Source organism: Lutra lutra, chromosome 10 (assembly GCF_902655055.1).
Source record: "Lutra lutra chromosome 10, mLutLut1.2, whole genome shotgun sequence".
In the NCBI taxonomy this organism is placed as follows: Eukaryota; Metazoa; Chordata; class Mammalia; order Carnivora; family Mustelidae; genus Lutra; species Lutra lutra.
In genome coordinates, this window is record NC_062287.1 from 104,099,056 (window position 1) to 104,115,928 (window position 16,873).

General features: G+C 36.5%; 1 protein-coding gene across 1 annotated transcript in view; it reads left to right on the forward strand.

Annotated features, from left to right (window-relative positions):
• Window positions 1–9,560, forward strand: part of LOC125079216 (membrane-spanning 4-domains subfamily A member 12-like) — a 34,525-nt gene extending 24,965 nt beyond the window's left edge. Inside the window, exons 5-7 of the mRNA XM_047692681.1 lie at window positions 4,121–4,240; window positions 6,602–6,719; window positions 9,411–9,560. Of these exons, the coding sequence (XP_047548637.1) occupies window positions 4,121–4,240; window positions 6,602–6,709 (228 nt within the window). The 3' untranslated portion in view covers window positions 6,710–6,719; window positions 9,411–9,560. The remainder of the gene's footprint in view (window positions 1–4,120; window positions 4,241–6,601; window positions 6,720–9,410) is intronic.
• Window positions 9,561–16,873: the final 7,313 nt, after the last annotated feature.

Here is a 16,873-nt window from a genome sequence, read left to right on the forward strand (position 1 = left end):
AACCCACCGCAAATATCATTCTCAATGGAGAAAAACTGAAAGCTTTTCCGCTAAGGTCAGGAACACGGCAGGGATGTCCGTTATCACCACTGCTATTCAACATAGTACTAGAAGTCCTAGCCTCAGCAATCAGACAACAAAAGGAAATTAAAGGCATCCAAATCGGCAAAGAAGAAGTCAAACTATCACTCTTCGCAGATGATATGATACTCTATGTGGAAAACCCAAAAGACTCCACTCCAAAACTGCTAGAACTTGTACAGGAATTCAGTAAAGTGTCAGGATATAAAATCAATGCACAGAAATCAGTTGCACTTCTCTACACCAACAACAAGGCAGAAGAAAGAGAAATTAAGGAGTCCATCCCATTTACAATTGCACCCAAAACTATAAGATACCTAGGAATAAACCTAACCAAAGAGACTAAGAATCTATACTCAGAAAACTATAAAGTACTCATGAAAGAAATTGAGGAAGACACAAAGAAATGGAAAAATGTTCCATGCTCCTGGATTGGAAGAATAAATATTGTGAAAATGTCTATGCTACCTAAAGCAATCTACACATTTAATGCAATTCCTATCAAAGTACCATCCATTTTTTTCAAAGAAATGGAACAAATAATCCTAAAATTTATATGGAACCAGAAAAGACCTCGAATAGCCAAAGGAATATTGAAAAAGAAAGCCAAAGTTGGTGGCATCACAATTCCGGACTTCAAGCTCTATTACAAAGCTGTCATCATCAAGACAGCATGGTACTGGCACAAAAACAGACACATAGATCAATGGAACAGAATAGAGAGCCCAGAAATGGACCCTCAACTCTATGGTCAACTCATCTTCAACAAAGCAGGAAAGAATGTCCAATGGAACAAAGACAGCCTCTTCAATAAATGGTGTTGGGAAAATTGGACAGCCACATGCAGAAAAATGAAATTGGATCATTTCCTTACACCACACACGAAAATAGACTCAAAATGGATGAAGGATCTCAATGTGAGAAAGGAATCCATCAAAATCCTCGAGGAGAACACAGACAGCAACCTCTTCGACCTCAGCCGCAGCAACATCTTCCTAGGAACATCACCAAAGGCAAGGGAAGCAAGGGCAAAAATGAACTTTTGGGATTTTATCAAGATCAAAAGCTTTTGCACAGCAAAGGAAACAGTGAACAAAACCAAAAGACAACTGACAGAATGGGAGAAGATATTTGCAAATGACATATCAGATAAAGGGCTAGTGTCCAAAATCTATAAAGAACTTAGCAAACTCAACACCCAAAGAACAAATAATCCAATCAAGAAATGGGCAGAGGACATGAACAGACATTTCTGCAAAGAAGACATCCAGATGGCCAACAGACACATGAAAAAGTGCTCCATATCACTCGCATCAGGGAAATACAAATCAAAACCACAATGAGATATCACCTCACACCAGTCAGAATGGCTAAAATTAACAAGTCAGGAAATGACAGATGCTGGCGAGGATGCGGAGAAAGGGGAACCCTCCTACACTGTTGGTGGGAATGCAAGCTGGTGCAACCACTCTGGAAAACAGCATGGAGGTTCCTCAAAATGTTGAAAATAGAACTACCCTATGACCCTGCAATTGCACTGCTGGGTATTTACCCTAAAGATACAAACATAGTGATCCGAAGGGGCACATGCACCCGAATGTTTATAGCAGCAATGTCTACAATAGCCAAACTATGGAAAGAACCTAGATGTCCATCAACAGACGAATGGATAAAGAAGATGTGGTATATATACACAATGGAATACTATGCAGCCATCAAAAGAAATGAAATCTTGCCATTTGCGACGACGTGGATGGAACTAGAGGGTATCATGCTTAGCGAAATAAGTCAATCGGAGAAAGACAACTATCATATGATCTCCCTGATATGAGGGAGAGGAGATGCAACATGGGGGGTCGAGGGGGTAGGAGAAGAGTAAATGAAACAAGATGGGATTGGGAGGGAGACAAACCATAAGTGACTCTTAATCTCACAAAACAAACTGAGGGTTGATGGGGGGAGGGGGTTGGGAGAGGGGGTGGGGTTATGGATATCAGGGAGGGTATGTGCTATGGTGAGTGTTGTGAAGTGTTTAAACCTGGCGACCTGTACCCCTGGGGATAAAAATATATGTTTATAAAGCTGTAAAAAAAAAAAAAAAAAGAAAGAAAGGATGAATCCCCAAGTTTTGTAGTAACATGGACGGGACTGGAAGAGATTATGCTGAGTGAAATAAGTCAAGCAGAGAGAGTCAATTATCATATGGTTTCACTTATTTGTGGAGCATAACAAATAGCATGGAGGACAAGGGGAGATGGAGAGGAGAAGGGAGTTGAGGGAAATTGGAAGGGGAGGTGAACCATGAGAGACTATGGACTCTGAAAAACGATCTGAGAATTTTGAAGGGGTGGGGGGTGGGAGGTTGGGGGCACCAGGTGGTGGGTATTGTAGAGGGCACGGATTGCATGGAGCACTGGGTGTGGTGCAAAAATAATGAATACTGTTATGCTGAAAAAAAATAAAAAAATTATAAAAATATATATATATATATAAATATAAATACATATATAAAGGTCAATGAGGTCAAATGTTTCAATTTTCTACCCTTCAGTTTTGTCCACTTGTCTTATCAATTACTTAAAAAGACATGTCAAGATCTATTATGATTGTGGATTTTTCTATTTCTCCTTTCAATTCTTCAATTTTTGCTGGTAAAACTCTGTGCTGCACAGAACACCTGGTCCCTGTGGCCTTACCTATGTATTTCCTCAACAAGGGTGTCTCTTTTTCTCTATAATATTATTGTCCATAACCATTTGTTCATATAATTAAAAATCCATTGAAATATCTCATTTGAAAGATTAAATTACATTTAGATACTACAATTTACTAACCAATGATGGTGTTTAGGTTATAAAAATGAGTTAATGAACATTTTATTTTAATGTGATCATCTCTCTTTAAGGGAGAATTATTAAAAGAATAAATGAAGATCACTGTACAACAAGGAATAGCATATAGACAAACATATGATTTATCCAGTGAAATAGGTTTCAGAATCCAGTTTAAGTTTTCTTATTTATTATCTAATTCATATAAGATAGAAAGAATTCTCCTGGTGCAAATGAGAAAAAGGAAATAAGTATAAGAGAAGGATGTCCCCGAAAGTAGTATCATAGGGCTTATCACCGCTCTAACCTCATGTATGGACGAAGTGTAATTATGCAACAACATTATACGTGTGTATTGTCCCAAATACATAGCCTGACAGGAGTGTGACCTAAAAATAGAGCAGGCACCACCAGCAATGTCATTCCCCACCATCTTCAAGATAAAATCCTAAATATTTATCTAGATATCACCTGTCTCTCCAACAAAATTCCCTATGACTTCCCTTCTTGCACTGTTAAATGAACCATGGCAAACTCCTAGAATATTAGGTCTCTGGTGACCAGAACTTGTGTGGCACTGTGAATTTGCCTATATTGTTAGCATGTTTGTTTGTTTGTTTGTTTTGTTGCTGCTGTTAGCATTTTTTTACATCCTATTCGTATTTTCTTTAAAGATTTTATTTATTTATTTGACAGAGACAGAGAGCGCAAGCAGGCAGAGAGAGAGGGGAAATCAGGCTCTTCACTGAGCAGAGTCCGATGCAGGGCTTGATCCGAGGACCCTGAGATCATGACCTGAGCCAAAGGCAGAGGCTTAACCCACTGAGCCACCCAGGCACCCTTCTATTTCTATTTAGTATGCACTTGCTTGCCTTCCCCAGTAGTCTTCCTTGAGTGCAGAGACCACTTCTTTTCTCCCTCTTCATCTAGTAAGACAGACGATAGTTTGCATGGTATAGAACTAACATTCAATAATTATTTGTCAGGGAAGGAATAAACATACGCGTGCTACATCAAAAGTCTTACTTTTTTCTGAAATTGTTTAGTTCTCTTGGGCTCCTGACAAATCCACAATTCTGACAGTCCTTTTAATGACCTTACTATTTAGAAAAGGTCAGAATTTATATAAATCTTCTACTTGAATATACTTGACAGTGATGTATATGGATAAAGTCCAGTGACCAGGTGACTCTTTTTATCTATTTTAGCTATCCTGTACCATAATACTGAACATTGTAAGTGCCTGCATTGCAGTGAGTGGTCTGCTTTTACTATCAATTGAGTTTATTATATATAGTCTGAGTACATACGCTCCTATTTGGCCAGAGGTAAGTACCAGGTTTCTGTGAAAATCTCACCACAAATTTAGAATTAGATTTAAATTATTTGATGAGTGATCCAAGTATTTAAGTATTATGCAAGATATAACAGTGACCTTTATCACGTCCTTGTGACCTTTAACATATCTGGTACATGTACATACTACAAATGTGGTTCAAACTACAGATCACATTTCTCAACCTCGGATCGCCCAAAGTAAGCAAACGGAATATTAATAGATATATTTTATTATTAATAGATATATTTTGAGTGATTTAGCATTATATTCAGTTCTGGTCTCACCTGGTATCCAAGATCTTTTTACAATAGGCACCTCAGCTCTTTCAAGGTCACCGCATCTATGAGGCCAGTTTGCCCAGGCCTTAAATGGTCAATTTTATTATAGCATGATTTGATTTTCAAAGAAAGAGAAAACATCCTTATGTACTTGTGACGCCTAGGGCTTTATGTTCTTTGGGGATGTAATCGTCAAGAGCGAATAAATCTGGACTCCACAGAGGTATATAATTTGGAATATATGTATATCCAGATCCGTATGCACGTGACTATCAGACATTTTTGTACTGCCTGCTTTGGGTCTGTCTCTCTGCCCGTCTGCAGATCTGTGTGAGTCTCTTTAAGTGTGTCCGTGTTTGTGCTTCAGGATCTGTATATATTTCTGTATCTGTCCGTGTGGAACTGTGGATATCTGTGTACTTCACAATATAGGTTTTTCGTGCACAGGGGAGAAGAAGCTGGGAAGTCAAGGAGATGAGAATCAGTGCTAAGCAAGTCGAGTAGAAGTTAAGACCATAATTCTAAAGCCTTTACTGTGGATTCCTCTCTTTCCGTTCTATTCTATCTACCCAATTGCTTGACAAAGGTCGAAAGAGCTGGGCCTTTGACCAAGACCTGGAAACCAACTTTTCTTTCTCAATTTCTAATTGAGCCCTTTGGAGGTTGCCGGTTTTTGAATTCTTAGCCTAATAGGGCAAGCTCCCCTTCCTTCAACATCCTGAACTCTTGGTCAATTAGCTTGTTCCAAAGCATATGTTGGTTTGCATTTTGCTGATTTTTTTCTTATTTCTACATAGCTTTGAGAGTGATTTTATAGCAAGTGGGATTGTAAACTTCCCCAAGAAATGATTTATGTCTCTGACCCAATTAAAGAAATAAGCTAAGAAATGTTAAGCTGCTTGTTCAGGGTCAGAGCTATTTACTTGCAGAACATTCATTCTAGTAAAAAATGCTCTAAATTTCAAGTTATTTCACTACACAAAATTGAGTTCTAACAGAAATCCGTTATATGACACAGCAAAGAGCCATCTTACTGCTGCAGGGAATGCTAATATTTTAGGACATGTACCCTGAAGGATACCTTAAAGTAAAATCTTAAATAAAAATAAACGTCCAGATATTGCTTAAGATTATATTTGCATAACAGGAATGTCTCATTTTACTGGGTTGGAGAGCAATTATAACCTTGATTCTTTCATTTTTCCAATTCATCTCTTAAACCACCAATGTTCGTATTAGCAAGAAATCCGAGGTCTCCCTCCTGAGGTCATTTCTTTCCTGGTGATCCTCTCAAGTTACTCAAGAACACTGAGAACCAAAGATTCCATATGGACTTCAGACCCCGAGTTGCTACAATCCCAGAGCATCTCAATGGCCTACCCATATGGGCATACCCATAATTTCACTTATTATTATATGGTGTCAGGATTGAAAACTGGTCCCAGTAGCCCTTGGTCGCCTTGTCACAAAGGTGCTTTGGGTGGTGCAGGCTTCCAGTATTCTATCCTGCAAACATCCAGCTATCCTGCAAGGACACAGGTCTATTGGGGCTTATAGTCAGAGGCACAATCTCAGGAGGAAACCACCTCCCCAGAAGACGTGTAAGCCCTTTGTTGAGCCTGAGTCACAAACCCAGACTTTTTTCCTTCACTGCAAGTTCTTCTATACCGCTCTTTCCCAGAAGAGGCCTAATTCTGAACATCTCTCTGTTAGATTAGCTCTATAACACTTGACCTCAAAAGTATCTCGGTTCCATCTTCTCCAGAGGCTCATTGGCCTCAGTGAAAATTTGCTTTCCTTATCCACAACAACACCCAGGAAAACACAGTTGATGATTCTCGTTAGCCATTTGGCAGAAATTTGTTGGCCTAATCTAATTGTCAATAATTATCAGTTACCATTATGATCAAGAAAAGTATAAATAAATACCCATTGCTTTAGGGTATGGGGATATATTGAGTAGTTTTTCTCTTTTATTTTTCATCTTCCTGCAATTGTACAATTCCTTATTATTTCTAATGTGTTAATATATAAAGATCTGTAAGGAATGTATATTTTATTTTTGGAAACAGAGAAGTGGTAAAATTCTTTCAGAATATCTGTTCCTATTCACCTTCCTCGAGTTGTTTTTGACGTGTACAGTGGTCCATTGGGGATACAAAGCAAAATATCACAGATAATAAAGACATGGTGAGTATCTCATTTCTCTCTTGGCGAATTAGAAGATAGTGGCTTCTGTTATGAACCCTGTTTGAGGAACCGTTTAGTCTGACGGACATTTCCACTGGAAACAAACAAACAAACAAAAAAAACTTTGTGGAGGTTGTGACCAGGTGTAGGGATTTGGGATGCTAAAAAAATCACAGTTTTCAAAGTTTAAGAGAAAATGTTGGGTAGCAAAGTGCAGAACCTTTAGTGTTTTCAGAAACTGTGATTTTGACGTAACTGGAAAGGTGCAAAAGATGGTATAAATGCTATTTTTAGTAAAAGCCTCCCCCTACTTCCTCCACATCAGCTACTTCAAGTCTAAAGAGAAGCTTTATCTCCAACTGATGTCACCATCACTGAATCTGAGAACTTTAGTAAAAGATACATCTGTCCTTTCCTCCCCAGTCCCCAGTGCCCATACCAAAGGTCCAGGCTTCAGGATTAATACAATTGTAAGAACAACCCAGAAGGAGCACTAAGTTAATTGCAGAGGAGAGAGTAATTTCTCCATAAATTCTAGACCAGATACATAGAGAGATTTAGGAAATGACAAGTAGGAATCAGAATGTCTAGGACCTGGGGGTCTTGGACAGATGTAGAAAAAATACTTGAGATAGAAGAGGGAAGGAGATCCTTACAGATTCTGTTTTCAAATATTCTTGGTCCTAAGACTTCATAAGTACTTGGATGAAGCTACTGATACCCAGATAATATCACCCTCCACTTCAAGCATCTGCTAAGGATAGGCACTGAAACAATCATACTGAAGTACAAATGACTGAGATCAAGTCAACCATTGTTCTGATAGAAGTACAGAAATACAAATTGCCCAAATAATGTGGGGAAAAAAATGGAAGAGGCCCAAGGAAACCGTTGATCTAAGCTATGAGCTGAGGAACAATGATATGGGTAAATCCCAGCTTTGAAAGCTATACCCAAGACTATTAAGCTTTATTCCTAGCGAAAGTGTCCTGTGTGGAATGTACAATGATGGAAATTACAGAACACCAGAATATGCGAAAGCTTCCTCAAGCAACATGTTTCTTGGGATATTAAAAACTAACAATGGGGAGGAAAACTTTACAGGAAATTTACTGAAAGGCAATCAGGGACCCAGCTATCAGGTTTTCAATACCCTAATTTCTATGGAATGACATCTTACTCACATATTCTCAAAAGGAATTGTCTTTTGCAGTAAAAATGGAGATGTAGCCTCTGAGTATCAAGAGAGTAGAAAATCCAAAGGGAGAAGTTTTTGCAGATAATCCCATCTCTGTTCCTAATTATCAGATTAATTCAAAATAGAAATTATTTAAGCAAAACAATCTGCAGATTAAGATGATAAACTAAACAAGGCATATTTATAGAATAGTAAGTAGATTAATGAGTATGGAGTATGATCTGTGTGGTGGTCGGTGGTGGGAAATGGAAGACAAGAAAGTAGATTGAGTCTAAATTATTACAGAAATGAATGTTGTGCTATAAGATCAAACTCTCATTTTGTAAGCGTTGCCTGCCTGAATTTTCATTTTGGGAGATGCAGAAAAGGAGGATACACACACACACACACACACACACACACACACACACACACATACATATACATATATATCATATCATATCAAAATGATTGTCAGATTTTTTTCCCCATTTGAGAGAGCTTCTCAGCAGCCTGGCCAGGGCAGTTGGGTCATGGTTGTGCTCTTAAATGGAAGAAAAGACAAAGAAATTATTTTGTGGGTGAGATGATAAGTTCAGTTTGAAAAATATTTGAAGTGCTTTGGGATCATCTAAGTTGAAATCTCTAGTAAAAGCTGGAAATTTAAGCCTAGAACTAGAGTGGTCTAGGATAAAGATTCAGCATTAGGATTGCTATAAATTTATAGGTGGTTGACCAGGCTGTAGGTATAAATGGTGTTGCCCATGGAGAAATTGTAGATCTAAAGCTGGAAGAGTCAAGGGACAGAATATGAGTATAAGAAGATTAAGGCCCAGGTAAAAAAGCCAAGTTAAAGGTCAAGTTTGTGGGACCAGAAAATGATGGCCAAGTAGTAAATTGGGGAGCCATAAAATGAGGAGTGGCAAAATGGGAATGCCTTTCATTTTCTCTAAAACCATTCAAACTAAGAATTTAAAAAAGACATTATGGTTCTAGCCAAAAGGAAGATAAACAGACATACATGCACACATGTGTGCACATATGTGTGCACACACACATCTAATTCATAATTCTCCTATGAATAAATTGGAGGAAAAAAAGAGGAAAAAGTATAAATTGAACACATAAGAATGTATAATTTTCTATTCGGAATTTAAACTGGTAGGTATTCAACAGTACACTAAATAATGCAATTTAGTTTGAGTAGAAAGCTATATGTTCTTATGTGATCAATCTGTATTTAGGGATATATCTATTCATATAGCATTGTTTTTGGCTATCAACCCAAAGAAACAAAAAAGAAGGAAGGGAGAAAGAAAAGGAAGAGAAAGGGAGAGAGGAAGAAGGGAGGAAGGAAATTTTTTTAAAGCAGCAAAAGCACATGGATTAATTTTTAAAACTGAAGGATAAGAACTTTCCAATGAGCATTCTTTCTAAATTCTACTCAAAGTCCTGAAGTTCTTTATTTTGGAGTATATTAATGATTCAATTTACTAACATCCAACTTACCTCAGGTACATGGCAGAAGGGGATCCTTTTCCTACATATTAAAGAACCATTATGACCTCAGTCAAGGAGAAAAGTTTAGTGGTGAATGAAGAACTTCATTTTGTTCAAGAGGCTTCTTGGAAAACTCATTTTAATTAAGTCCACCTCAGTATATCCTTTCCCCCATTTCATTAATAAAAATTTAAATTGATAAGTATGGTTTTTCTTCTGTGTGGGGGTAGTGAGCATAAATTAATCTCAAGTTGAATCTGGTCAGAGATTCTCCCATACAAGAGAAATTCTAAAAATGGGTACATGTTCCTGGAGTGAGATTCAGATCTAATATTATAGGATGATATGATAAATGCTGACTCAAGGAAATCATTTCATAGTGAAAAGGAAATTAACTTAAATTATAAAAAGTTGTCCCATTGCCTTTGAAGGTCTCGCAACAGATTAGCTCGAAACACAAATTCTAATTATTTCTTAGCAGATGTTGCTAAAATTTGCATAGCCTACCTAGAGCAGAGCAAAGTATATTACAATTTAATATCTCCTTACATTATTGAAACTACACAAATGAATATCTCCTGGATTTTAGTTTTTCTAGGAAGTCCAATTAAATGGACTTCCTAGAAAAATGTTACACATTTTTGTCCACAAGTTTACTTTGTTTAATCACACTTTGAATTTTATAAACATTTTAGGTACATTATCTTATTAGAAATTTTTATGTCTGTAAGGATTCCTCTACTTTTTTTAAAATTTTTTATTTCTTTTCAGCGTAACAGTATGCATTGTTTTTGCACCACACCCAATGCTCCATGCAATCCGTGCCCTCTCCAATACCCACCACCTGGTTCCCCCAACCTCCCACCACCCCCGCCCCTTCAAAACCCTCAGGTTGTTTTTCAGAGTCCATAGTCTCTCATGGTTCATCTCCCCTTCCAATTTCCCTCAACTTCCTTCTCCTCTCCATCTCCTCACGTCCTCCATGTTATTTGTTATGCTCCACAAATAAGCAAAACCATATGATAATTGACTCTCTCTGCTTGACTTATTTCACTCAGTATAATCTCTTCCAGTCCCATCCATGTTGCTATAAAAGTTGGGTATTCATCCTTTCTGATGGAGGCATAATACTCCACAGAGTATATGGACCACATCTTCCTTATCCATTCGTCCATTGAAGGGCATCTTGGTTCTTTCCATAATGGAGGCATAATACCCCGTAGTGTATATGGACCACATCTTCCTTATCCATTCGTCCGTTGAAAGGCATCTTAGTTCTTTCCACAGTTTGGCAACCATGGCCATTGTTGCTATAAACATTGGGGTACAGATGGCCCTTCTTTTCACTACAACTGTATCTTTGGGGTAAATACCCAGTAGTGCAATGGCAGGGTCATAGGGAAGCTCTATTTTTAATTTCTTAAGGAATCTACACTCCAAAGTGGCTGCACCAACTTGCATTCCCATCAACAGTGTAAGAGGGTTCTCCTTTCTCCACATCCTCTCCAACACACATTGCTTCCTGTCTTATTAATTTTGGCCATACTAACTGGTGTAAGGTGGTATCTCAATGTGGTTTTAATTTGAAATGGGCAGAAGACATGAACAGACACTTCTCCAATGAAGACATACAAATCACTATCAGACACATGAAAAATATTTCTTGTATTTTTGATAACAGTCATTCTAACAGGTATGAGCTGATATCTCATTGTGGTTTTGATAGGCATTTCCTTGATGATTACTGATATTGAGCACCTTTTCATGTACCTTTGCCAAATTTTAAATTCAATTTTCTTTTTTGTTGTTCAGTTGTAAGAGTTCTTTACATATTCTCAATGCAAGTCCCTTATCTGATATATTATTTGCAAATATTTTCTTCCATTAGGTGGGCTGTCTTTTTGTTCTCTTGTTGGTGTCCTTTGCTACATAAAAGTTCTTAATTTGGATGAAGTCAAATTTATCTATTTTTTTTCTTTTATCACTTGTGCACTTAGTGTCATATCTAAGAATCTTTACCCAATTCAAGGTCATGGATATTTGTACTTATGCTTTATTCTAGGCATTTTAGAGTTTTAGCACTACCATTTAGGTCCTTGGTCAATTTTGAGTTAACTTTATATATGTTGTGAGATAGGAATCAAACTTCATTCCTTTACATATGGATATCCAGTTTTCCCAGAATTTGTTGAAAAGCCTATACTTTCTTCCATTGAATTGTCTGAATAGCATTGCCAAAAACCATAAATGTAAGGGTTTATTTCTGGAATCTCAGTTTTGTACCATGGATATTTATGTCTGTCTTTATGCCAGTATCACACTGTCCTGATTACTGTAGCTTTGTAGTAAGCACTGAAATCAAGAAGACTATGAATCTTTCTTTTTTTCAAAGTCACTTAAGCTATTCTGAGTCCCCTGTATTTCCCTAATATAGGATTGGCTTGTCAGTTTCTGCAAGAAATTCAGTTGAGATTTTGATAAGGATTATCAATGTGAGGATTACTATCCTCATAAATAGTAAGTCTTCTGATCCATAATGTATGTATATAAATGCAGTTAATTTTATGTATTGATGTGTTTCTTGCCAGTTTGCTGAACTTATTAGTTTTAATCATTTTTGTGGATTTTTCAGAATTTTCTATATACATTATAATGTCATCTGTGAACAAAGGTAATTTTACTTCTTTCTTAGTTAATTTGATGCTTTTTATTTCTTTCTATTGCCTAATTTCCCTGGCTAGAACCTTCAGTATGACTTTGAATAGAAGAGGGGAGAATAACTATCCTTGTCATCTTCATCTCTTAAGGAGAAATAATTTAGTCTTTCTCCATTAAGAATGATGTTAGTTGTGGATTTTTCATAGATGCCTTTCATCAGGTTGAAGAGTTTTTCTTCTATCCCTATCTTATTTAGTATTTTTGTCATGAATGTTTGTTTGTGTTTGTTTCAAAAGCTTTTTTTATCTGTTATGATCATCATTTGCTTTTTGTGCTTTATTCAATGAACAAGTGTATTATACTGATTGATTTTTCAGACATCAAACCAATCTTGCATTCCTAGGATAAAACCTGCTTGGTCATAGTATATAATCCTTTCTATATGTTGCTGGATTTGTTTTGTTGAGGATTTGTGTATATATTCATAAGGCATGTTGGTCTTTCGTTTTCTTTTCTTTTCTTTTTTTGTGATGTCTTTGGCTTTAGTATCAGGATAATACTGGCTTTATAGAATGAGTTGGGATATTCTCCCTCCTCTTCATTATTGCTTTATACAATTGTCTTTTAAATAAAATAGGAGAATAAGAGTTAGAAAAATATATATATTTACATTGACTTTTATTTAATCATCTAATAACCTTTATAAATAGCTTTTTATTTCCTTATGTAGAGTTGACTTACTATCTAGTGTTTTTTCTTTCAGCATGAAGGACTCCCTTTAGTGTTTCTTGTAGGGAAGGTCTGGTAACAATGAATTCTTTTAGTTTTTATATGCCTGGGAATTTTTAAAGTTACTTTTACTTTTGCTGGATATAGAATTCATTTTGATATTCCTTTTCTTTTAGGACTTTGAGGATACCATTCCATTGTCTGCTGACCTCCATGGTTTATGATAAGTCAGATGTTTTTGTTTGTTTGTTTGCTTGTTTTTAAGATAAATCAGATGTTAATCTTACTGAAAATTTCTTGAACATAACTTGCTTTTCCTCTTGCTATTTTCAAGATTCTCTTTCTATGATGGCTTTCAACATTTTGACTTTGATGTGTTTAGATATTGACCCCCTTGAGTTTACTCTACTTGGAATTTGTTGTGCTTCTTGGATTAATATTTTTCATCAAACTTGGGAATTATTGGCTATTACCTTTTCAACTATTCTTTATGCCCCTTTCTTTCTCTTTCCTTCTCACTTTCCCATTATGCCTATATTGGTATGTTGGATACTATACATATCACTGAGACTCGGTTCATTTTTCTGTATTATTTTTGTTTCTCCTCATCAGACTGAATAATTTCAATTAACCCAGCATTACGTTTTCTAACTCTTTCTTCTGCCTGCTCAAATTTACTGTTGAGCTTCTCTGGGGAATTTTTCATTTCATTTATTGTACTTTTCCATTCCAGAGTTTCTATTTGGGTCTATTTTTACAATTTCAGTTTCTTTATTGATATTCTCTATTTTGTGAGATGTTGTTCTCAAACTTTTCCTTTTACTCTTTAGATATTGTTTTCTTTAGCTCTTTGAATAAATTCACAATAGCTGATTTAAGTCTTTTCTATTGGACTTATCATCCTCAGGAACATTTTCTATTATTGCCTCCCCCTCCCCATTCTATGGCCCATATTTCCCAGTTTCTTTGTATGTTATAATTTTTTGTTGAAAACTGGACATTCTAAACAATATAATGAGACAACTTGGGAAATCAGCTCCTGAGAGTTTTTATCAGAGTTCTAGTATTTGTTGTTGCTTTTGTTCAGTGGCTTTCCAGGGCTAATTTTGTAAAGTCTGTATTTGTCATGTGTAATCATTGAATTTCTGCTTGATTAACTTAGTGCTCAGCTGATAACTAGAGTGAGATATACTTAAGTTGCTTGAGGCTACAGGTTTCCCACTCCTTACTGAAGGGATCTGCAAGTTATCAGAGAATGCCTTCAACATTTTGGGATCTTAAAACTCTGCCTTAGCCTTCACTTCTTATTCACACACAGCCTCAAGGCCATCCAGAGATTAGAGCCTTCTTAGGTCTTTCCTTGGCACTGCACAACCCTGTACATGCATGAGGCTTACTAGATGTCAAGGGATATGTCAGAGCTTTACAGTATCCTAGATTTTCACTTTTAAGTTTTTCATCCAATCTGTTTTGCTGATATTATTACTTGTATTGCTTCCAGGTGGCTGGTATTGACAGTTTTTAAAAAGCCACCTATTGGTTTCACAAACACCCTGGAATAGGGCTTTCCTCATTGAACAAGCTCTGGGTCAGGTCAAATAAAGATAAGCACTGTGAATAGGGTTTTTCTAAGGAGGTGACATACTGATCAAATAGTGGCAATTCTATATGAGGAGGACTTTTGGGAGTATTCTGAATCTGTTTTGCCCTCTCTAATGGCTGTTTGACTGCTGGTTTTCACAGTCATCATCATTCTGAAACTGTGTTTTTAAAAGTTATCAGGAAGATGAGAGTGGAAACAGGTCAAATTAAAATACCAAAAGGTTATTACCAAAAGTCAGCCATTTTTCTTGAATAAACACTTCTCAGATTATTGCAAGTCTTTGATTAATTTCCAGAATTCTGGAAAGTTGATTTTGACAATTTTTTTTCCAGTGTCTTCATTGCTTTTATGGAGAAGCAGATTTTTTCAGGTCCTTACTATGCCATTCCAGAATGCCTTTGACCTTTGACTTTCTTATACAAACTACTTTTGGAGAATGAAATAATTCCTCAAAGGAATTTACTCTTTTCAGAAGAATATCAGACAATAACTTAAGGAAAATAATAAGATTAAGAAAACCATGATTGTGGAATCTCCAATGGTACACAGATCTAAGTAAATATCTCAATAGATTACCCCTGAAACAAATAATATATGCTAATTTTTTAAATTAAAATGAAAATTGTTTTAAAAATTGATAAGCAAATGTGTAGTGGGTAAATCAAGACAGAGCCTAATTGCACTCATCAATTTTTATCACTAAAGCAAGGCAATCAGTCAATCAACTATCTCCCATGGTGACACAAAGGAAGTACATAGCTCCAGCTATCCAGCATTTTGCCAGAAAATCTGAACCTAAATCTAGTGAAGCCTCTATATATGACTCCTAGTTTATAGGATATATGAAGAATAGAGAAACAAGTTAAATGACACCACATAGAAGCAATTAGATAAATTCAGAATGTGGGAAATTATAAGGGCCAAGTGATCTAGCTACTTTTTTCAGTAAATACACAGCATTTTAAAAAGGAGGGAAACTGAAAGTTTTTAGAAGACTTAAAACATAAAGTAACCAGATGCAGTAAGCAGACCTTATTTGAATAGTGATTCAAACTAACCAACTACAAAAAGACATTTTTAAGACAATCAGTGAATTTCAGTATGAATTAGATATTAGATAAGATTAAGAAACTATTTTATTGGGTTTAATGATGATATTTTCTTTTTAAAAAACTCAACTATTAGAAAACACACTGAAATATTTAAAGGTGAAATTATATGTTGCCTGGACCAGAAAAAAATAAACAAGAAGGGTAATTAATGGAAAACAAGGTTGCAAAGTATAATTGTTGAGGCTGGGTGATGGCTCTGTGAGAGCATCATATTTTTTTCCTACATATTTGAAATTTTCCGTGATAAAATATTAAATGTAAAACTTTCAATAGTATCTCATCCTTCTCACGGGTAAAGCCAAACTCCTAATAAGGCCCTGTATGATCTGGCTTCCTTTCCTCCCTCCCTCTTCTAGCCACACCGTCTTCCTTGAGCTGCATCAGACACTGTCCTGCTGCCTTTCTTTATCCTGGGCACTTTCTCTTCCCATATATTTACAAGGTTCTCTCCTTCATTTTCTTGGAGCCTTTGATCAAATGTCCTGTTCGTAAGGAGGACTTTTGTGAATGCCCTACTTTACATTTCCATCTATACACATACCCTATTTCCCTCTGTACTTGATTGTTCTCTTTAGCTTGGTCACTTTCACAGTATAAATTTTTCTTATAGATCTTGCTTATTATTGGTTTTCCCCTTCTTAATACAAGACCTCAATTGGGCACAGTACTTCAACTGTTTTCTTCATTGCTGTATCCCTCGCATTGAGAACAGTGCTTGGCACATACCAATGCACAGTGAAACCTTCTTGAATTAATTAACTGATAAAACACCAAACATAAAGGAATTTGACAAATATTAGTCCCCTCTGCTATTCATAATTAGCCATGTGATGCAAATAACTTAACAATCATTGATTTGTTCCTATCATGTATTGGGAGAGTTGTTAAACACTGAGCATAAAAAAATAATCTATTGGGTCCAGCATGAAAGTACACACACACACACACACACACACACACACACACACACACTTATTCTATATGTTTCTAACAATGGAATATGTCTGTAAAACAACTGGTCTTCAATGCTGTATGTGATGAGCCTGTGAGGTACTTGTGCTGATATTATCTACACTTTACAAAAGAATAAACTGAGGACCATAGAAATTGTATGCACCGCATCTTATAGAAGATTCTTGGTTGTAGGGGGCTTCTGATGCTGAGGCTTCTTCCAAGGAAGGATCTCTGCAGTTAGGGATAGGAACACCGCAGTATCAGTCTGTGGGTAGCTTCAACCACAACCACCAAAGACAGAGTATGATGTTGACACAACCAATGAGGAACAGCATTGCTGTCATCCCACTACCCCGCCCTCATCGTGGGAACTTGCAGCCTTCGTGAAACTGCAGGGATCTCGCCATGCTGTGGGCGTCCA